The sequence below is a fragment of the Neoarius graeffei genome, chromosome 12, assembly GCF_027579695.1.
Source record: "Neoarius graeffei isolate fNeoGra1 chromosome 12, fNeoGra1.pri, whole genome shotgun sequence".
Taxonomy (NCBI): Eukaryota; Metazoa; Chordata; class Actinopteri; order Siluriformes; family Ariidae; genus Neoarius; species Neoarius graeffei.
In genome coordinates, this window is record NC_083580.1 from 43,479,038 (window position 1) to 43,502,612 (window position 23,575).

Genomic DNA, 23,575 nt, shown 5'->3' on the forward strand with positions numbered 1-23,575 from the left:
CCTTCTGGTATAATGTAGCTCTATGCTGTTTGACAGAGAACTAAAAGCCTGCAAAGGCCTTTTGTAGGATTCAAAGCATCAATGGGGATTTTTTTTGTGTGTGTGTGTGTATGTGTGTGTGTGTGTGTGTGTGTGTGTTCTTTTTCAGTCTGGTCTAACTCCACTCCATGTGGCTGCATTTATGGGGCACCTCAACATAGTAAAGTGTCTCCTGGAGAGAGGAGCTTCTCCAAATGCATCTAACGTTGTGAGTAATTTCTTCAGGTCTCAGTTTAACTTCTTATACACATGATGTTTCAAGATCTTTGTGAAGACTGCTACAGCTGCTTCAGTAGCCACATTCTTTGAAGGTCTCTTTCTTATTGGGCAGCATTTTAACCAAAAAGGAGCCTTCCTTATCAAGCATTAAATTCAGCACACCCTTTAGTGTTACTAAACATCTAGCATGCAATAGTTTAATAGTAGCAGTATTTTTTTTTCTGGTGCTAAACACACCTAGACTGCTGTTTGATGAATTATAAAGCAAGTTAGTTGTAGTGGCTACAAACATATACTGTTACATTTATGTACCTATAAGATGACTGAGAAGAGGCCCCTCCCAACACAAACAAGAACAAACAAGACTGGAAGGCATTTTTCCAAATGCACTTTCTCAGCCATGTAATACACTTTTGTTCTGGACATGGCTTAAATCATTTGTGGGTTTCCCATATTCTTTCATGTTATTTGTATTAGTAAGTTAAAATAAAAAAGCTATCACATACTTAATGTTATACCGGTACATCTCAGTCTAACTTGTGGGAGCAGTGATTAAACAACTGACAACTGACTAAACAAACTAGTGTTGTGTCTTACATCACATATTTATATCCTATTGATTGCACCACAATATGTATGTCCATATAGAAGGTGGAGACTCCATTGCACATGGCTGCTCGGGCAGGGCACTGTGAGGTGGCTCAGTTCCTACTGCAGAACTCAGCCCAGGTGGATGCTAAAGCTAAGGTAGGTAAGGGTCAGCACACTGTGGGTGCTATTGGTCTTAAGTGATCAGTCTCATTAAATCAGTCTCATTAATAATACCATTAATTTTGGTGTTTAATAATAAATTACCAAACAGCTAGATTATGGTGTATTCCAAATTATTATGATCACTACTGATGCAGCAATAATGTATTACTTACCGTATTACATAGACACACAGCCAATAGCACTACTATACACTTGGGTGAAGGCAATTTTGGAGTTCTTTGAGATTGTGTGACTTCAAGAATACAGTAGCAAACAACGGACAAACACAGTTTAACAGAATAATTGAATTTATTATAACAATGATACTAAATGGGTAATAGCAGTTGAAATACATTCAATATGGTCGGCAGCAAAACAGTGAGGTGTGTATGTGTGTGTGAGGGCCGGTGTCTGTGTGTGAGTGTGTGTGTGTGTGTGAGCAGGGAGAGAGAGAGAGAGGGAGGGGTGTGAGGCAGGGAGGAGACAAAGAGAGTTTGAACGTGCGCGCGGGAGGATGCGCTGTAAAGTTTGGAATGAATCAGGGATTGGAATGTTATCTACGGTGTTGAGGGGAGAAGGGAGAATCACCTCGTGGTCTCCTTGAGACAAAGAAATTCATTGTGGCTGCTAATCCACTACACTATAACATTACTCAATCCACTGAAATCTTGATGAGGTCAAAATGTGTGTAATAATGAAATTAAAGGATGTTAGTGAGGATAGAGGAGAGCATGCAACAACATCTTTTTGAAACAACGGAGAGAGAGCAATGTAAAACACAATGATCAGTGTGCACAATTAAACAGTTTCTGAGTTTAAATTCACACTGCTTCATAAAGCTAATTCCTAAGACTAGTTTGCCCAAATGCCAGCCTTACTTCTAGTATCGATGCTTCTACGCAGTATATGCAGAGATGTCCCGAAGTTTCGCGGAGTTTCACAGAAGGCTCATGGAGGCTTATGAAAAAGGCGCAGAGAATTCCTTGAGCCGAACTTTCGCGTTCGTGAGGAAGAGTCTCTGATCAATAATGTGCACAGCGGTTAAGTCAGAAGGAATCCGGTCGCTTCTAACTTTTAATTAACTGCTTGGGCTGCAGTCATAACGTTACTTATAATAAACAAATAAAACTGGTTGTAACTCAATTTAGTGAGACAGCGCGACTTTACCGTGGCCAGTGGTATATATGAAAGTGCGCTGAGTCTTCTTTTTCTTGCAAGGCAGACATCTTGATTTTGGAAGTTCTGATGAGTGGGTGTCTCTTTATGTCTGTATGACGCGACGGTCCAAGATGAGAGAGGAAGATTGGAGGATGTTCGAGTCACTTATGGAGTCGGGGGGGATGTGACGTCGGTAATCCCGCCTAGGCGTGACGTAGGTCATCGCAGAAGTTAGTTGATGGGATTTGTAGTTCTAGACAGGACTGTGACTGTACCTACAACACAAAAATTCATTAATTCTTTTAGAAATGCGACAGAGTTCATAAATCTCCATCTTTCTCTGCAGGATGATCAGACGCCACTGCACTGTGCAGCTCGGATGGGACATAAAGAGCTGGTCAAGCTGCTGTTAGAACATAAGGCCAGTCCAGACTCAGCTACTACATCTGGCCACACCCCTCTGCACATCGCTGCTCGTGAGGGACATGCCCACACAACACGCATTCTCTTAGATGGCAATGCCCAGCAAATCAAAATGACGAAGGTTAGCCTTTTTCTGTCTCTACTCTTTTTTTCCTCATATCTGATTATGGATTCATAGAACACACATCTTGTTTTCCTTTCAGTTTGTATGATTTACTCCATGTAATTATATCATAAATTTATTTCACTTAATAGTTTATTTTATTAATTTTATTTATATTCTGTTTTACTGCTGCTGTTTTATCTGAGTGCTACCAAACTAAGTTTCGCTGTATAACTACAATGACAATAAAATCTTATCTTATCTTATCTTATCTTATCTTATCTTATCTTATCTTATCTTATCTTATCTTATCTTATCTTATCTTATCTTATCTTATCTTATCTTATCTAACTCACATTATGAATGCACAGTTAATTGTGATCAATTAAACATAATGTAATGCTATATTTGGGCATTCAGGTTACCTAAATAGCGAATGTCAGATATTGAACTTCATGTGCATGCTTTAACTGTTTGTTTGGGTTGCCTTCAGAGGTGGTATATCTGTCTGTCAGTTTGTCTGTCCATATAAGTCTAATTCAGTTTATACTGACCATTTCAAAGATCCACAAAAATGACAAAATTACAAAATCACATTTTGTTTTTAATTAGCTAACTAATTGTGAGATAAAGATAATTGAAATTTCAGTATTTTATCTGTAATTGCTGTGTTGTAAGAGCAATAAAACACTTTGGGATGGGCTGTTATAGGAAAATAATTCTCTTTGAGTATTTTCCTGTAACAGTCATGTCCTGTCATGCTTTATTCCTTTATTCAAGAATTCAGATCACTGGGTGCAAATATCAGACCTCATAATTCAGCTATGCTTTAACCACTGATGACATGTTAATCTATAAAGAAAATAAAAAGTTTATGCTATACATGTTTAGCATAAATGTTTTTTGAAGAAACTTAACAGTTGCTATTGGACATATATTCCAAATAAGTTTGGCATGAACAGGTTTTTCACTGTTTTCTTAGTACATGTTAATTACGTATGTGCTCCAAATATAGTGCATAGGATTTAAACTGAGGAGTTCTGGAGTATTCTTTTACCAGTACTTATGTTGTGTTAATGCTTAAAATTCATGGTTTGTTATTGTTACCCTTAAATATGAGGTGAATCTGTCTGTGAAGGTTCTCGGTCACCCAGGTCATCGTAAACCGTAGGTGCTAAAGAAGGCAACTGGACTTGCTTGAAATTCTTGAATACATTTCACCTCTCATCCAAAAGGCTTCTTCAGTTCTGTCTGACTAGTGGGGAATTCCAGGTATTTATCCTCTAGTGGACCAAAAGCAAACCTAAGGAGAGTCATTGAGGTCACATGGGTCATTGACACACTCAATCCTGTAGGTGTTAAGGCCAATTTATGCTGACAACCCAGTCCTCGCAGACGGCATCGCAGATAGCGTCTGCGTAGCCCCCCCACCTTCGCAGACGCTCTGCGCGCACCTCCCAAAAATTGTGACCACCGCAGAAGCCTCGCAGACAGCGTCGCAGACAAGAGGGCTCTGATTGGTCCACTCTACAGCCGCTGTACACGCACTTCCGCTTCCCTACTTTCCCGGTTTGGTTTGTTTTCATGACCGCCATTTTTAAAAACACGAGCGAAGATGGAGCAGCACGAAGAGCGGTTGATTGAGGAAGTACGTACATCTATACGACTCCAGTTCTAGTCATTATAAAAAAAAAAGTTCTAGTCATTATAAGTAACCGGAGGATAAACACTCCACTAACCACACCCACCAACTACTCCTAGCGACTTCGCGCCCCCTTGCGTTGTGCCGGTGAATAACATCGCGCATGCCTATTACTCCCCGCTCAACAATAAATTACAACTGTCTGCGAAAAGCTGTCTGCGAAAGCCTTGTCGCAAGAGCATGCAGAGGCCTTTAGGGTCCCTGGAGGCCGGGTGTGAACCGTGTTAACAGCCCAGAGTGTCGTTAGGGTGATTTGTAGGTCATTGGCTCTCTCTGCCATCATGTGAGTTATTGAAGTCAGCTCAATCTTGATGTGGATGTGTATTCAGTTTTTTGGGAAGTGTGCCAAGGACTGCATTGTATGTGGCTGATAAGTGGTGTCTCAGCCCACCTCCTCTGTTCAGTGATGGTTGTTGCAGGTTGACGAAGATGGCTTCTTTTACTCCTCTTTCAAACCACCAGTCTTCTTTGGCTAGAATGCATACATTGCAGTCCTGAAATGAGTGTCCTTTGTTATTGAGCTGAAGATAGACTGCAGAGTCCTGGCCTGAGGAACTGGCTCTCCTGTGGTGAGCCATGCGCTTGTGAAGCAGTTGTTTCATTTCCCCAATGTACAGGTCTATGCATTCCTCACTGCATTGAATTGCGTTCACTACGTTGTCCTGTTTGTGTCTGGATATTCTGTCCTGAGGGTGGACCAATTTCTGCCTCAGAGTGTTACTGGGTCTGAAGTGTACAGGGATGTTGTGTTTGTAGAAGATCCTCCTGACTTTCTCAGATAGTCCAGAAATGTAGGGAAAACAGCAACAAACGCAGGAACATTGTCATTCCCTACATTTCTGGACTATCTGAGAAAGTCAGGAGGATCTTCTACAAACACAACATCCCTGTACACTTCAGACCCAGTAACACTCTGAGGCAGAAATTGGTCCACCCTCAGGATAGAATACCCAGACACAAACAGGACAACATAGTGAACGCAATTCAATGCAGTGAGGAATGCATAGACCTGTACATTGGGGAAATGAAAGAACTGCTTCACAAGCGCATGCCTCAACACAGGAGAGCTAGTTCCTCAGGCCAGGACTCTGCAGTCTATCTTCAGCTCAATAACAAAGGACACTCATTTCAAGACTGCAATGTACACATTCTAGCCAGAGAAGACCATTGGTTTGAAAGAGGAGTAAAAGAAGCCATCTTCGTCAACCTGGAACAACCATCACTGAACAGAAGAGGTGGGCTGAGAAACCACTTATCAGCCACATACAATGCAGTCCTTGGCATACTTCCCAGAAAACTGAATACATATCCACACCAAAACTCAGCTGACTTCAATAACTCACATGATGGCAGAGAGAGCCAGTGACCCACAGATCACCCTAATGACCCTCTAGGCTGCTAACACAGCTCATGCCCTTCCTCCAGGGACCCTAACACCTACAGGATGACTGAGAGTGTCAATGACCCATGTGACCTCAATGACTCTCCTTAGGTTTGCTTTTGGTCTACTAGAGGATAAACACCTGGAACTCCAATGACAGAACTGAAGAAGCCTTTTGGATGAGAGGTGAAACGTCTTCAAGAATTTCAAGCAAGTCCAGTTGCCTTCTTTAGCACCTATTTTTTAGGTGAATCTGCTAAACACAGAGTATTGTGACCACCACTATGTATTCTTTAGCCTTATTCCATAGCCTATTTATATTATAAATTTTGCATGATGAGTGGGATCTTTTTTGTGTTTTTAATTATTATTTTATCATCCTTTTGGTCAAACAGAAAGGCTTCACTCCTCTCCATGTGGCGTGTAAATATGGGAAAGTGGATGTGGCCGAGCTACTTCTAGACAGAGGAGCAAACCCAAATGCAGCAGGAAAGGTAATGCAGTCAACCCACACACCTGTGTGTGTGTGTGTGTGTGTGTGTGTGTGTGTGTGTGTGTGTGTGTGTGTGTGTGTGTGTGTGTGTGAGAGAGAGAGACCTGTAATCATCAGCAGTAGCTGTCTGAGAACATGTGTCTGTCCTCCATCCTCATAGAATGGACTAACACCTCTACATGTAGCTGTCCATCACAACAACCTGGATGTGGTCAAGCTGCTGGTCAGCAAGGGCGGGTCCCCACACAGCACGGCTAGAGTAATACACACACACACACACACACACACACACACACACACACACACACACAATACAACTATGTGCTTACGTCAACTAGTGTTGATGTCACATGAAGTATAAGGATGCTTATGTGAAAATTTAGTATTCAAATGCACAAGCTTGTAAATTTAAATAGACAAAGAGAAAGTATGTTTCTTGGTGCTGATATCTGGCTCAATTTTATGTTTCTTAGGTGACCCAGGACCTACATAAACATCAATTGACTTTAAATCATCTCCATTTTTTATTTAGGCCTCCAACACACAGGCTGAATGCCAGTGACTGATTCACTACATATGATCCATAAAGAGAGTGGCATTATAGAAACTACGTAGCCCACAATATGCCTGATAGAACACCATTTGAAATTATTCACAGAAATAACCACTCATATAAGTGGATGTTACGTACTAACCACATGAACAGAAAAGTTGGGATATTTTCCAAAATGCAATAAAAACAAAAATCTGTGATATGTTAATTCATGTGAACCTTTAATTAACTGAAAAAAGTGCAACCCCAATTCCAAAAAAGTTGGGACACTGTGTAAAATACACAGTAAATTCCCCAGTGTTAAATCAATTGGACCAATATAAACACTCTGGGTGTTAATTCAACACTGGGGAATTTGCTGTGTATAAATAAAAACAGAATGTGAAGAAATGCAAATCATGGAAACCCTATATCTCATTGAAAATAGTACAAAGACCACATATAAAATGTTGAAACTGAGAAATGTTATTGTTTTTTGAAAAACATTATGCTCATTTTGAATTTGATGTCAGCAACACATTTTAGAAAAGTTGGGACGGGGCAACAAACACTGAAAAAGTTGTGTAATGCTAAACCCCCCTACTTTGTAACATGACTGGGTTTAAAAAGAGCATCCCAGAGAGGCTGAGTCTCTCAGAAGTAAAGATGGAGAGGGGTTCACCCCTCTGTGAAAGACTGCGTGAGTAAAGAGCGCAACAATTTAAGAATAATGTTCCTCAGTGTAAAATTGAAAAGAATTTGGGGATCACATCATCTATGGAACATATCATTAAAAGATTCAGAGAATCTGAAGAAATCTCTGTATGCAAGAGACAAGGCTGAAAACCGACATTGGCTGCCTGTGATCTTCAGGTCCTCAGGTAACACTGCATTAAAAGCAGACACGTGTCTATCATGGAACTCACTGTATGGGCTCAGGAACACTTCAGAAAACCACTGTCTGTGAAAACAGTTCATTACTGCATCCACAAATGCAAGTTAAAACCATATATAAACAATACCCAGAAACACCACCACCTTCTCTGGGCCTGAGCTCTTTTATCATGGACTGAGGAGAAGTGGAAAATTGTCCCAAGGTCTGATGAATCAAAAGTAGAAATTCTTTTTAGAAATCATGGACACCACATCCTCCAGGCTAAAGAGGAGAGGGACCATCTGGCTTGTTATTAGTGCACAGTTCAAAATCCAGCATCTGTGATGGTATGAGGGTGCATTAGTGCACATCACATGGGTAGCTTGTACGTCTGGGAAGGCAACATTAATGCTGAATGATATAAACACGTTGCAGAGCAATATGCTGCCATCCAGATAAAATATTTTTCAGGGAAGGCCTTCCTTCTTTCAACAAAACAATGCCAAACCACTTTCTTAAAACTATGTGGCTTCGTAGTAAGAGAGTCCGGGTGCTAAACTGGCTTGCCCGCAGTCCAGACCTGTCTCCCGTTTAAAACATTTGGCACATTATGAAGTGCAAAATACAACAAAGGAGACTCCCAACTGTTGAGCAACTGAAATTGTATATCAAGCAAGTATGGCAAAACATTTTTCTTTCAAAACTACAGCAATTGGTCTCATCAGTTTCCAAATGTTTACAGAATGTTGTTAAAAGTAGAGGTGATGCAGTACTGTGGTAAACATGCACCTGCCCCAACTTTGTTGAAATGTGTTGCTGACAGCAAATTCAAAATGAGCATCTATTTTTCAAAAAACAATAAATTTTCTCAGTTTCAACATTTGAGATGTTGTATTTGTACTGTTTTAAATGAAATATAGGGTTTCAGTGATTTGGCTATATCACATTCTGTTTTTATTTACAGTTAACGCAAAGTCCCAACTTTTTTGGAAATAGGGTTGTATTTAGAGCCCTTTTTCTGCCATGAGTATCATTTACCCAAAAGGTTTAGGTTTATTTGTTTTGATAGACTTGTGTTTGGTAGCTAAAAGCAAAACAGGAGATCATCAAAATATTTAAATGTTTATTTATTTATTGTTTGCTTTTGAATACATACATAATGTAAAAATTCAAAAAGTATTACACCAGTGAAATTTATTATTATTTAGAAGTTAAAACACAATACATTTCTCACTCTTACAGAATGGTTATACGCCACTGCACATTGCTGCTAAGCAGAACCAGCTGGAGGTGGCCAGCAGTCTGCTACAGTCTGGAGCCAGTGCCAATGTAGAGTCCCTGCAAGGCATCACACCACTCCACCTGGCTGCTCAGGAGGGGCGACCTGACATGGTGGCCATGCTCATTTCAGAACAAGCCAACGTCAACCTCGGCAACAAGGTCCCAGCACTTTCCAATCCAGTTTACCACCAAACTACATTGAAGAGTGCAAATGATTTATTCAGTTCCAGTTAAAACCCCATATTGACCTGACTGATGATTAATATGCAGTACAATGTAATTAATATGATTAATATGCAGTAGAATAATTGGTGAATTTCAGATGTCAGATTTTCTTGTTTCAGTGTGCAAAGTGTGTGGCAGTAATATAGATTAAATCTCTCCTCACCAGTCATGAGATAGATGTGTTGTCTCACTCAGATTGGTTTAGTAAAACTATGCATGTCAATCAAGCATACAGATTAAAGTATTGGGCCATGGCCATTAGGAGAGTCCTTAGACAGGTGTGCCAGCAGGTTCAGGTGGTGTTGGAGTGGCGTTTTATCATATTTAAATTCTGTTTGCAGTCTTAAATTCTAATTAAAATTTTCTTTGATTTTTAATTGACAAAACTTAGGTATCATACAAATATTTTTTAATAATGACATAAATTGTGCTTGGGCGGCACGGTGGTGTGGTGGTTAGCGCTGTCGCCTCACAGCAAGAAGGTCCGGGTTCGAGCCCCATGGCTGGCGAGGGCCTTTCTGTGCGGAGTTTGCATGTTCTCCCCATGTCCGCGTGGGTTTCCTCCGGGTGCTCCGGTTTCCCCCACAGCCCAAAGACATGCAGGTTAGGTTAACTGGTGACTCTAAATTGACTGTAGGTGTGAATGTGAGTGTGAATGGTTGTCTGTGTCTATGTGTCAGCCCTGTAATGACCTGGCGACTTGTCCAGGGTGTACCCTGCCTTTCACCTGTAGTCAGCTGGGATAGGCTCCAGCTTGCCTGCGACCCTGTAGAACAGGATAAAGTGGCTAGAGATAATGAGATGAGATGAGATGAAAACTTAGGTATCATACAAATATTTTTTAATAATGACATAAATTGTGCTTGAGTGGCATGGAGGTGTGGTGGTTAGCGCTGTCACCTCACAGCAAGAAGGTCTGGGTTCGAGCCCCGTGGCCGGCGAGGGCCTTTCTGTGCGGAGTTTGCATGTTCTCCCCGTGTCCGCGTGGGTTTCTTCCGGGTGCTCTGGTTTCCCCCACAGTCCAAAGACATGCAGGTTAGGTTAACTGGTGACTCTAAATTGACCGTAGGTGTGAATGGTTGTCTGTGTCTATGTGTTAGCCTTGTGATGACCTGGCGACTTGTCCAGGGTGTACCCCGCCTTTCACCCATAGTCAGCTGGGATAGGCTCCAGCTTGCCTGCGACCCTGTAGGATAGGATAAAGCGGCTAGAGATAATGAAATGAGATGAGATGAGATGAGATGAGATGAGATGAGATGAGATGAGATGAGATGAGATGAGATGAGAGAAATTGTGCTTCCTGGGAAGTTGCGTACAGATATTAACTTATACTCATGGCACAGTTTATTAGGAACACCTGTACACCTACTCATTAATGCAATTGCAGTGGTGCTTGAAAGTTTGTGAACCCTTTAGAATTTTCTATATTTCTGCATAAATATGACCTAAAGCCTCATCAGATTTTCACACAAGTCCTAAACGTAGATAAAAAGAACCCAGTTAAACAAATGAGACAAAAATATTATACTTGACCATTTATTTATTGAGGAAAATGATTCAGTATTACATATCTGAGTGGCAAAAGTATGTGAACCTTTGCTTTCAGTATCTGGTGTGACCCACCCTTGTGCAGTAATAACTGCAACTAAATGTTTCTGGTAACTGTTGATCAGTCCTGCATGCCAGCTTGGAGGAATTTTATCCCATTCCTCCTTACAGAACAGCTTCAACTCTGGTAGAACGACTTGTGTGCTTAGGGTTGTTGTCTTGCTGCATGACCCACCTTCTCTTGAGATTCAGTTCATGGACAAATGTCCTGACATTTTCCTTTAGAATTCACTGGTATAATTCAAAATTCATTATTCCATCAATGATGGCAAGCCGTCCTGGCCCAGATGCAGCAAAACAGGCCCAAACCATGATACTACCACCACCATGTTTCACAGATGGGATAAGGTTATTATGCTGGAATGCAGTGTTTTCCTTTCTCCAAACATAACGCTTCTCATTTAAACCAAAAAGTTCTATTTTGGTCTTATCCATCCACAAAACATTTTTCCAATAGCCTTCTGACTTGTCCCCATGATCTTTAGCAAACTGCAGATGAGCAGCAATGTTCTTTTTGGAGAGCAGTGGCTTTCTCCTTTTAACCCTGCCACGCACACCATTGTTGTTCAGTGTTCTCCTGATGGTGGACTCACGAACATTAACATTAGCCAATGTGAGACAGGCCTTCAGTTGCTTAAAAGTTACCCTGGGGTCCTTTGTGACCTCGCCGACTATTACACACCTTGCTCTTGGAGTGATCTTTGTTGGTCGACCACTCCTGGGTAGGGTAACAATGGTCTTGAATTTCCTCCATTTGTATACAATCTGTCTGACTGTGGATTGGTGGAGTCTAAACTCTTTAGAAATGGTTTTGTAATCTTTTCTAGCCTGATGAGCATCAACAACGCTTTTTCTGAGGTCCTCAGAAATCTCCTTTGTTCATGCCATGATACACTTCCACAAACATGTGTTGTGAAGATCAGACTTTGATAGATCCCTTTTCTTTAAATAAAACAGGGTGCCCACTCACACCTGATTGTTATCCCATTGATTGAAAACACCTGACACTAATTTCACCTTTAAATTAACTGCTAATCCTAGAGGTTCACATACTTTTGCCACTCACGTATTTCAAGCAGAAATGCGAGTGGAGACCTGTGTGTCAGAAGGAGGAAAAGAGAGAAACAATTGAATGTCATCAGCATAGCAGTGTTAGGATAGACCATGAGCAGAAATAATCAGGCTGAGACTGAGTATAGAAGGAAAAGAGAAGCAGACCAGGGACTGAACCTTGGGGGACACCAGTGATAAGTGGGTGTGGTGCTTATACTGTACCAGCCCATGTAACCTGGAAGGAGCAACCAGAGAGGTAGGACTTGAACCAATTCAGGGCTGTCCCACAGATCCCCAGTGCTGATAGGGATGACAGGAGGATGGGGTGATCAATGGTGTCAAGTGCAGCAGAAAGGTCTAAGAGTATCAGGACAGAGGAGAGGGCAGTGGCACATGCTACACAAAGTGCCTCACTGATAAAGAGAAGCACAGTCTCAGTTGAGTGTCCGGCTTGGAAACCAGACTGGCAAGGATCTAGGAGGTTGTTCCACTTCTGTTAGCTAAGAACAGAAAGCTGAGGTTGCACTGGGCACAGGCTCACCAAAAATGGACAGTTGAAGACTGGAAAAAATGTAGCTTGTTCTGATGAATCTCAGTTTCTGCAGAGGCACAGAGATAGCAGGATCACAATTTGGTGCCAAAAGCATGAATCTCTATGGACCCAACCTACCTGGTGTCAACAGTCCAGGCTGGTGGAGGTGACTTAATGGTATGGAGAATGTTTTTTTTGCCCACTTTGGACCTGTTAATACCAATCAATCATCTCTTGAATGCCACAATGTATTTGAATATTGTTGCTAACCATGTGCATCCCTTTATGGCCACAATTTACCCATCTTCTAATGGCTACTTTCAGCAGGATAATGCACCATGTCACAAAGCAAGAGCCATCTCAAACTGGCTTCATGAACATGACAATGAATTCAGTGTTCTTCAGTGGTCTTCCAAGATCTGAATCCAAGAGAACACCTTTGGGATGTGGTAGAACAGGAGGTTCACACCATGAAAATGCACCCAAAAAATGTACAGGAGTTGTGTTTTGCAATCACGTCAACATGAACCAGAATTGCAAAAGTTTCCAGTATCTTTTGGAATCCATGCCATGAAGAATTGAGGGTGTTTTGAGAGCAAAGAGTGGCCCTAACCAGTATTAGTATAGTGCTCTTAATAATGGTCTGTCAGTACATAACCAAATCTTACCATGACATTTACTGATTCACTGTGATGCCGATGACTTCAGATCAATATTTTGTATCACTTACACACTCACTCTATTTTTTTAAATTATATTTAAATGTTTTGTTCACTAGGTGTTGGAGACAATGTTTTTGGGTTGTCTGTATGTCTATCCTAGATTTTCTTTAGTGTGATATCTCAAGATTGAGTGGTTGAAGTAGGATTTATGTGGAATTATTGTAATCAGCAGATGAACTGAGCAGTATTTTATTTAACTGATTATAAAAAAGTGTTTTTTTTATTTGAGAATTTTTTGCCCAAAATTAAAATTTGCATGAATATTCTCTTTGTTTGCAAGTTCAATTCAATATAATTTGCTGTGTTGCTGTGGCAGTAATGCAATCTCTCTCTCTCTCTCTCTCTCTCTCTCTGTGTGTGTGTGTGTGTGTGTGTGTGTGTGTGTGTGTGTGTGTGTGTGTGTGTAGAGTGGTCTGACGCCACTGCACCTGGTAGCTCAGGAGGGGGATGTGGGCATTGCAGACATGCTGATGAAGCAGGGTGCATCAGTCTATGCAGCTTCAAGGGTAAACACACACACACACACACCCTCTCTCTCTCTCTCACACACACACACACACACACACACACACACACACTCACTCACTCACTCACTCACTCACTCACTCACTCACTCACTCACTCTCTCACACACACACACACACACACACACACACACACACACACACACACACACACACACACACACACACACCTCCAATGCATTTCAAAGTGTTGCCTCCACAAACCTGTATCATTCAGCAATGACACTGGTGAGAAAGAGCACTTGAGTCAGTGTAGTATTTAATGAAACTCTGTTAAACGTGGAGTTGTTGAGCAAGCAGCGGTAATTCAGCTTTGACCTCTGACCTTTTATCAGAGACCTCTCATTCCCCTAGTTGATCCCTTCACCTCTTGATCAATACCCTCAAAATAGAAACCCCTTTGTAAAGCACTGTTATAATGGCCGAGATTGACCTTCCTTCCTCACTGGAGAAACTGAGATGTGGAGGCTGATATTCCTGTTTTTTTACTATTTCCTTTTCTCTTTCCTTTGCCAAATTGTATAGCCTTCTTCTTTTGTACACTCACCATCCACTTTGTGATGAACACCCATACACCTGCACATTCATGCAGTTATATAATCAGCCAATCATGTGGCAGCAGCACAATTAAAAAAAAAAAAAATCATGCAGATACAGGTCAAGAGCTTCAGCTAATGTTCAGATCAAACATCAGAATGAAGAAAAAAAATGTGGTCACTGTAACTTCAGTTGTGACATGGTTGTTAGTACCAGATAGGCTGGTTTGAGCATTTCAGAAACTACTGAGTTCCTGGGACCTTGACACACAACAATCTTTAGAGTTTACACAGAATGGTGCTAAACAAACAAACAAACAAACAAACAAACAAACAAACAAACAGAAAGAAAGAAAGAAAGAAAGAAAGAAAGAAAGAAAGAAAGAAAGAAAGAAAGAAAGAAAGAAAGAAAGAAAACATTGAGTGACTGGCAGCTTTGTGGGTGGAAATGATTTGCTGATAAGAAAGGTTCAGGGAAAATGGCCAGATTGGTTCAAGTTGCCAGGAAGGCTATAGTAACTCAAATAATCACTCTTTGGAAGCATTGTGAGTAGAAAAGCATCTCAGCATGCACAAAACATCGACCTTGAGGCAGATGGGCTACAACTGCAGAAGACCACATTGGGTTCCATGCCTCTCAGCCAAGAATAAGACTCTAAGGCTGTCATGGGCACAGGTTCACCTAAACTGTACAGTTGAAGATTAAAAAAAAAATCACCTGGTCTTTTTCCAGTTTTCAATTGTCTAGTTTCAGTGAGTCTATATCCATAGCCTCGGATTCCTGTTCTTGGCTGACAGGAATGAAACCTGATGTAGTCTTATGCTGTTTTAGCTCATCCATTTCAGTGTTTTCAACTAAGATACTTTTGTGCTCACCATGGTTGTAAAGAATGATTATTTGAGTTACTATAGATTTACTGTCAACTCAGACCAGTTTGGTCATTCTCCTCTGATCTGTCTCATCAACAAGGACCCACCACACACAGGATGGTTTTTGCCCCATAGAGACTGCTGCTAGTGAAATTCCCAGGAGATCAGCAGTTTCTGAAATACTCAGACCAGCCCATCTCATACCAACATCCATGCAACAATCAAAGTAACAGAGATTACTTTCCACCATTCTGATCTTTTTTGCATTATTTTGCATCGCACTACTACCATATCATTGGCTGATTAGATAACTGCATGAATGTGTTCCTAATAAAGTGGGTAGTGAGTGTACATTTTTCTTTCATATTTTATATTTACAAACCTTTTTCTTACTCTCTCTGTCATAGATGGGATACACACCCTTACATGTAGCATGCCATTATGGCAACATAAAGATGGTGAAGTTTCTTCTACAGTTGCAGGCACACGTTAACAGCAAGACCAGAGTAAGTCTGAACATCCAGTCATGTGGCGTCATTGCAGCACCTTATTAAACACAAACGTACAGATAATTTTTTGATCACTGGTTTATCATACACTTAAATGCAACATCAAAATCAGGTGTAAATACAGCCAGAACATTTAAAACAGATTTAAATCAGCTTAAATGAGATTAAGCCCTTCCTATAATATCATAACTGATTAAGCCCTTCCCATAATATCATAAATTAAACACTTCGCAATGCATAACATCATAAATCAAACATTTCCAATATATCATGTCACTACTCAAACTCCTCCCAATGCACATTATATTATTACTCAGAACCTTTCTTATACATTACATCATAACTCATTTTATTTTTGAGTATGTCATAACTCAAAACCTCTGCAATACATTACATCATTACTCATACCTTTTGCAATACATACATACATACATACATACATACATACATACATACATACATACATACATACATACATTATCTGTAACTGCTTATCCTATGCAAGGGTCGCAGGCAAGCTGGAGCCTATCCCAGCTGACTACGGGTGAGGTACACCCTGGACAAGTCACCAGATCATCACACGGTTGACACATAGAGACAAACAACCATTCACACTCACATTCACACCTACGGTCAATTTACAGCCACCAATTAGCCTAATCTGCATGTCTTTGGACTGTACGGGAAACCAGAGCACCCACAGGAAATTCACGCAGACACAGGGAGAACATACTGAAAGGCCCCTGTCAGCCACTGGGCTTGAACCCAGAACCTTCTTGTTGTGCTAACCACTATACCACCATGCTGCCCCTTTTGCAATACATTACATCAAAACTCAATTTCCCAGTACGTTACTGTCATCAGTCTTATTCACAAGGGTCCAGTGTAGCTGCAGCTTTTTATTCCAACAAACTTATTCTACTACATTACAATTCCAGCCTGCTCAATACATGAAGTCATTACCCAAACCCCCTCCAATACATTGCATCATAACCCAACCCCTCCCAATACATTACATCAGAAGTCAAAGCCCATCCAATGTACTACACTATAACTCACATCGATCCCAATACATCATAACCCGAACCCCTTCCAGTAGAGACAGTATGAATCCAAGATATTTCATGTTTTGTCTGGTCAACTTAATTTCATTTGTTCATATACATCCATTCCTGCATTTCAGGCCTGCAACACAAACAAACAAACAAACAAACAAACAAACAAACAAACAAACAAACAAACAAACAAACAAACAAACAAACAACTAGGGATGTGGGGGATTTAGGGCTAGTAATGAGGTAAAGCAATTATATAATGATGTGATTTGAAACAGGTAATGTCACCAGGTCATTGTAATCATGATTTGGTACAAAATCAATATCCAGGAAAGGCCGAGTCTTTGAGGAGCAGAGAAGGGCTGAGAAGCTCCAGTTTGTCAACAAATGCTTGCAAAAAATATTGAAATGTTTAAAAACAATGTTCCTCAAAGAAAGACAGGAAGGGATTTGGATATACCACCCTCTAGGGTGCATAATATCATTAAACAATTCAAAGAATCTGAAAGAATTTCAGTGCGTACAAGGCACGAGTGCAAGCCTAAACTAAACACCCATGATCTCCAATCTCTCAGACAGCATTGCATCAAGAACCCTCATTCATCTATAACTGATATAACCACATGGGCTTGGGATTACTTCAGCAAATCTTTGTCAAACACTCCAATATGGGCATGGCTGTGGAAGGAGGGAGTGCCTGTCCCTCCTGTTCCAACCGAGAATGTATGGCGAATTTTGAAAGGAAAATATGACAAAAACGAACCTGTACTTTTGCCCTGTTGGTAGGAAGAATGGGACAAAATAACACCTGAAATGGTTCATCACTTGGTGTCTTCAGTCCCTAAACATCTTTTAAGTTTTGTGAGAAGGAATGGCAACATACGTGTTTGTTTTTGAAAAAAAAGTAAAATAAATTTCATGAAGTAAACACTTAAATTATGTGCTTAAATTATTATTATTATTATTATTATTATTATTATTTAATTTTTATGTGCTGTGTTGTTTTGAATGCAATACAGGTCAAAGATTATTTACAAATCATTGTTATTAGTTTTAATTAAAATTTTTACATACTGTCCCAACTTGTTCTGATTTCGGGTTGTAACTCGCACCACTCCCCATGCATTATGTCATAACTCAAACCCCTGACAATATATTGTCCTAATTCTAAGCCCTCCCAACAAATTATGTAATAACAAAATTTACTTATTATACCTTACAGCAACCAAGCTATAGTCATACAAAACTAGAGATACATCTCTGTGTGAAAAATCTTATCAGGTTACAATCTACTGTACTGCACATTAAACAATAATTTGTAAACAGAACAAACTAAGAAATTAATATATTCAATTAAATAGAGTCAATTTAGAGTCGCCATTCCACCGACTGGCATGTTTTATGGAGGTGGTAGAAAAGTAGGTAACACAGAGGAAACACAAACACAGGGGGAAAAATGATACAGTATCCTGAGCTCAGAACATGAGTTAAGAGTGATAAATATAGTTTAATAAAGGTTCTTCTTCTTGGTGGTGTACTCAGTGTTGGAAGTTGCTTGACAACAAATTTGGAAGCTGGACTCAAGTTTGAACGCCTCTGAATGTGTTTTATTTTCTTTTGCATTTCTTCTGCATTTTTCTGTCTCTTAGATGGGCTATACGCCACTCCATCAGGCAGCCCAGCAAGGTCATACAGACATCGTCACTCTCCTCCTGAAACATGGAGCCCTGCCCAATGAGATCACAACTGTAGGGACTTGTTTCATTGTATTCATTGTTACTTTTAACTCTTCACTTTTATTTATTTATTTATTTATTTATTTATTTATTTATTTATACAATTTAGCTTCTATTTTTTCCAGTCCTCTTGCTTTATGCTGTATTTCAAACATTGTCAGTTTTTGGAAAATTCTGCTTTATATTTTGGACTTAAGAGTATAAAGCTTTCCAGTGTTTGAAAAGAAAATTGGCTGAACTTGAGATGCTGTTCGAGCTGTTAGATTTCAGCTAAAACCAATACACTAGAAAGGCTGTGTTGGATATTCTGCCTTCTGACTTTTTTTTCATATTCTGAAATTGGTTTCCTTGATTTTACATCAGTTTGAAGGGCTTTCATCCCTTTTAGTGAGTGAAGATGGTTTGAATATTTAGAAATGTTGTGTGGTGTGATATTGCTATATGGGTTGTGATTAGAGGTGGCCACATGGTGTCTAACCAGTCTGTGTGTATTGTCTGTGGCAGAACGGAACCTCGCCCCTGGGTATCGCTAAGCGGCTGGGTTACATCTCTGTCATTGATGTACTCAAGCTGGTGACTGAGGAATCTGTGTCCGTAGTGAGTGCTTATTGAAGTTTTTTTTCATTGGTAACTTGCTATGATGTTAAAAAAGTCCCACATATCTCTGTTGATCTTGCTCTCTTTTGTTACTTCTACTGCATTGATTTTTCAGAATGCTCTCAATTTTCTCTCAGATCACCGCTGATAAGCATCGCATGAGTTTCCCAGAGACAGTGGATGAGATCTTGGATGTTTCAGAGGATGAGGGTGAGTAAAGATGCTTTACATGGATTTGGGCTAGCATGTGGTAAAGCATTTTAACATGTCAAGCTACAAGCTACCCTTGATTTAACTAAGCTTCCGAAAAAGAAACTGCTTTTCATAAAGTAGCTACCTATACTACAAGCTACTAAGAAAAAGTAGCTAACTACAACAAAGCTACTTTGTAAAATTGAAGAACATATTCATTTTATTGTACAGCTGATTTATTGCACAAAATAAAATAAACTTACCTTATACAGGGTATCCCATACAAAAGGAGATTTTGCTATTCAATTTGTAAACCACCTTTCAGGGATGGAAAAAGTCCTGAGAAATTATACTGAGATAATGTGTCGAAATCTTAATTAAAAACTGAAGAATCCAAACCAAAAATGTAATCAATAGAAAGTTTTTTTTTAAGTTAGAATGGCATAGTTGCTTATAACAAGTTTGTAAAAACATGAAACATGAAAAAACATGAAAAAAGCCCAACCTTTAATTGAAATAAATTTATTCAGGGAAAAATAAATTCCTCATCATGAAATAATTATTTTCAACAAAAACACATGTGTCACTATTATTGGCAGCCCTGGAAATTATAGTGAACACAATGTAACTGAAGTCTGTTTCCCATTTAACCTTTACAAGGGGTGCCAATAATCATGGGGTGCACTGTAGGTAAGTTAAAAAAAGGGGCATTAAAATCTTTTTAACTGATTAAAGTGAACGTCATATTTTCATGTGAAAACAAAATTTTTGAAACATAGTTCAAACTTTCAAACTTTCAAAATTTCAAACTCAGTTTGCCTCAATCTTACCTCAGCTTGCTTTTTCAAACTCTATCACCTGTCAATCAGAAAGACACTAACCAATTGTGGTCATCTGTGAGTTCATGTACAGTAACAGTCAAAGGTTTGGACATACCTTCTAATTCAACAGCTTTTTATTTATTTTTATTAATTAACAGACACTTTATGTCTTAAAGTATGGATGGATTATCATTTATCTTTACTTACTTGGGTGATTGTTGACATAATATGGATTACTACAGTTGTCAAATAGGGCTATTTACTGTATTTTTATTATTTACTATTTACTGTTTGGTCTCAAACACATTAAGAAGGCAAGAAATTAACTTTTGACAAGGTACACTTGTTAATTGAAAAGCATTCCAGGTGATTACCTCATGAAGTTGGTTAAGATAATGCCAACAGTGTGCAACGTGTCATCAAGATAAACGGTGGCTACTTTGAAAAATCTAAAATATGAAACGTTTTATTTTTTAACACTTTTTGTTTACCACATAATTCCATATATGTTCTTTCACAGTTTTGATGTCTTCAGTATTGTTCTACAGTGTAGAAAATAGTCAAAACACAGAAAAACCTATGAATGAGTAGGTGTGTCCAAATTTTTGACTGGTACTGTATGTGGAAGACAGAAACTGCTCAGCTGCTCATACTGCTCAGTTTGAAACAATGTGGTGCTTTCATGCATATAGCTACTTGTGGATAAAGTAGTTCCTAGTTACTGGAAGTGTTACATTATTTCAAAAAAGTAGTTTCAAAAAGTAGTTTCAGCTACTGCCACACTACTAAACATGGAGTTAAGTAAGTAGTGTAGCTACTTGTAGCCAGCTACTCTCCAATACTAGTAACGCAGTACTTTCCTAGAAGTCTTTAAGTTGACTGGAGAACAAGATGAACTGATTGAAATCAGGTGAAATCAGGTGTGGGCCCTGCTTGGTTGAAATGAAAGCCTGCAGCTACACTGGTCCTTTTTGGATTGAAGATTGAAGACCCCTGCCCCAAAGGGACCCAGGCTTTAGACCAGGGGTCTTTACTTATTCCGAAATGATTAATGTGGCTGCATACTTTCATTTCAACCAAACAGGAGCCACACATGATTTCACTTGTTTAATCAGCTCATTTTGGTCTCTAATCAACCATCAAGTGTGCCTCCAATTTGGCTGCAATGAAAGCCTGCATCCACACTGACTCTTTATGGATAAGATTGATGACCCCTGCTTTAGATACACAAGGGTCTGTTATGCCAATGCGCCCTAGTGTAACTGAAGGCCAAAAAAGGTCCAACTGTAACCAGCAGCATTTAAAAGGTTATTAGTGCCATCTGTTGCCTGAAAAATAAATTTCAATTGCAATGAAGGTATGACGGTCACAGACTCTACCTGCTCTGCTGATCTAAACATACCTTGGTAGGTTGCCTGATTGGGGAAAGGGTGGAGATGAGGAGCCTTGTTCTGGCTGGAGGTGGAGTTCAATTATGGGCCTTGAATTTACAATATAAACAGAAGGCTGAGATGAACAAACTACCTAGAGTCAATGCCATTATTGTGAATCAGATTTTCTAAGGTATCTGTGATTAAAAATATTACGTTTCAAGAAACAAAACTTTATATAGTAGAAAATGTTATCATGTGAAGAGTTTTCCAAAGTTGCTACACATTTATGTTTAGCTACTCCAATGACAAACCCTTGGTGGAATGTTTGCTATTTAGGCTTGTGCTAATGTTAATACTCAAAACTAATACTGGAGATTGACTGGAAGAATTTGTAAATAGTTAATCATTTGTTATTAATTTAACAGCTAATAATTATGTGAGCAAATTAGGGTAAGTGTGAATAGAAAGGTATTTTTTTCAACATCCAGACCATCTCGGCAGATGAGGCCCATATGATCACCACACAAGCAGTGGGCCATCTCTCATTTGCTGTCTGAGAAGACTCTTGTGAAAAATGCAGCCAGCATATCCAATAGATTTTTATATTTAATGTACAGTATCAGGAAATTCTATGCTAATGATCTACTCTGAACCATGCTGTTTCCATCTCTTCTCCAGGAGCTGCACAGCTAACATTAGGTAGGATTGTCTAACTATCTCTGCCTTGATTGTCCAGTTGTCGGTGGTTCGTGACGTTATGTGACTGCATCTCGAGCACTCTCATTCTGTCTGACGCTGAATTTTATCTGGTCTATTTTTGGATCTATTGCTCTGTGTTACAGCAGTGTGGGTTCCTCATCACCATGTGGTCATGACTTGCTTTTTTCTTTCTCAGCACAATTATCTGTTTATGGGATCAGCATTCAAAATTTGCCTCTTATCCCACCACTACAGGACTGACAGTAAACCGACTAATGAACATACCGTATAATGCCTAATTGACTAATGGTCTTCATTTGACTCAACAGAAAGCTCCTAGGAATTGAACAAAGTGGCTGTATTCCTATCTTCATGGAGCTGATTAAACCACTCTAGCAGGAACTAATCTCTCTTGAATGCAGTGTCTTGGTTTTCTCCATGTTTTTCATTGGTTATTTGCGTGTATGAATCCATTGCTTGGATGTGTGCTTGTGTCTGAAAGATGGTGAGTGGTGAATGCTAGACTAAAAACAGAGATCTCCTTAAATCATGGCTCTCACTTCTCTCCACCTTTCTCACTAGTCTTCTCATTTTTTTTTATCTTATTCCTGCCCTTTCCCCCCTCAATTCCACTAGGGGACTAATGTCTGCTGTTTTGCTAATTTGTAGGTGATGAGCTGTTGGGAATGGATGGTGCTCGCTACCTGAAGCTGGATGACTTGAAGGATCAAGATGATGACTTTCTTTCACCAAAGAAATCCCTAAGGGAGTTTGAGAGTGGGATGGGCACAACGTAAGGTTTGAGTCAAAATCCAAAGAACAGCTAAAAGTTTATAAGTTTACAGCTATAAGTTTAATCTGTGACATCTAATATTAGTTAATCAAATGCCCACATGTTCAGTTTATCATCATCTAAGATCCATATCTAAGATACCATCTGTTGGCGCTGTGGGAGATGGCTGCCTCTCCAGTAGCTCTGTAGTTTTTAGTTTTTTAAACCTTTCTTTTTTACTTTTTGTTTTATGAAGACATAGTGTGTTTTTCTTCATATTCCATGGATATTTTTAATTTTAACATGCAACCAGGAGCCAGTTTTCTCACTTATTCGATAGAGTAGTTGCTGGCCCTGAAAACAATGGGATGAGCTGGGATATGACATCCCATTCCGGTGGAGCTGAGGAGGAGACCCAGGGGCTGCAAAGCTGGGGCTAAGCTAAAGGCTAGGCTAGCGGACAACCAGTGGCACTGCAAATCATCCATTCCCTCTGTTATTATGGGGAATGTGAACTCACTGCCAAACAAGGTCGACGAGCTATCCACACTGAACAACCAGTGGATTTACCGGGAGAGCAGCTTGTTTGTCTTTACAGAGACATGGCTAACCCACCTTGAACCGGATGCTAACGTGGACCTGCAGGGATTCACTGCTGTGAGAGCTGACAGGGACACTAAAGCATGCAGGAAAAGCAAAGGTGGGGGATTCATCATCTATGTGAACAACCGCTGGTGTAACCCAGGACACATCTCTGTAAAGACAGTTTTATGTTGTCCGGACTTGGAGCTGC

General features: G+C 39.8%; 1 protein-coding gene across 1 annotated transcript in view; it reads left to right on the forward strand.

Annotated features, from left to right (window-relative positions):
- Positions 1–23,575, forward strand: part of ank1b (ankyrin 1, erythrocytic b) — a 183,147-nt gene that overhangs the window by 38,683 nt on the left and 120,889 nt on the right. The window contains exons 10-22 of the mRNA XM_060935917.1: positions 149–247; positions 907–1,005; positions 2,516–2,713; positions 6,174–6,272; positions 6,432–6,530; positions 8,920–9,117; positions 13,506–13,604; positions 15,436–15,534; positions 18,242–18,340; positions 18,833–18,925; positions 19,063–19,135; positions 21,990–22,010; positions 22,680–22,803. Of these exons, the coding sequence (XP_060791900.1) occupies positions 149–247; positions 907–1,005; positions 2,516–2,713; positions 6,174–6,272; positions 6,432–6,530; positions 8,920–9,117; positions 13,506–13,604; positions 15,436–15,534; positions 18,242–18,340; positions 18,833–18,925; positions 19,063–19,135; positions 21,990–22,010; positions 22,680–22,803 (1,400 nt within the window). The remainder of the gene's footprint in view (positions 1–148; positions 248–906; positions 1,006–2,515; positions 2,714–6,173; positions 6,273–6,431; positions 6,531–8,919; positions 9,118–13,505; positions 13,605–15,435; positions 15,535–18,241; positions 18,341–18,832; positions 18,926–19,062; positions 19,136–21,989; positions 22,011–22,679; positions 22,804–23,575) is intronic.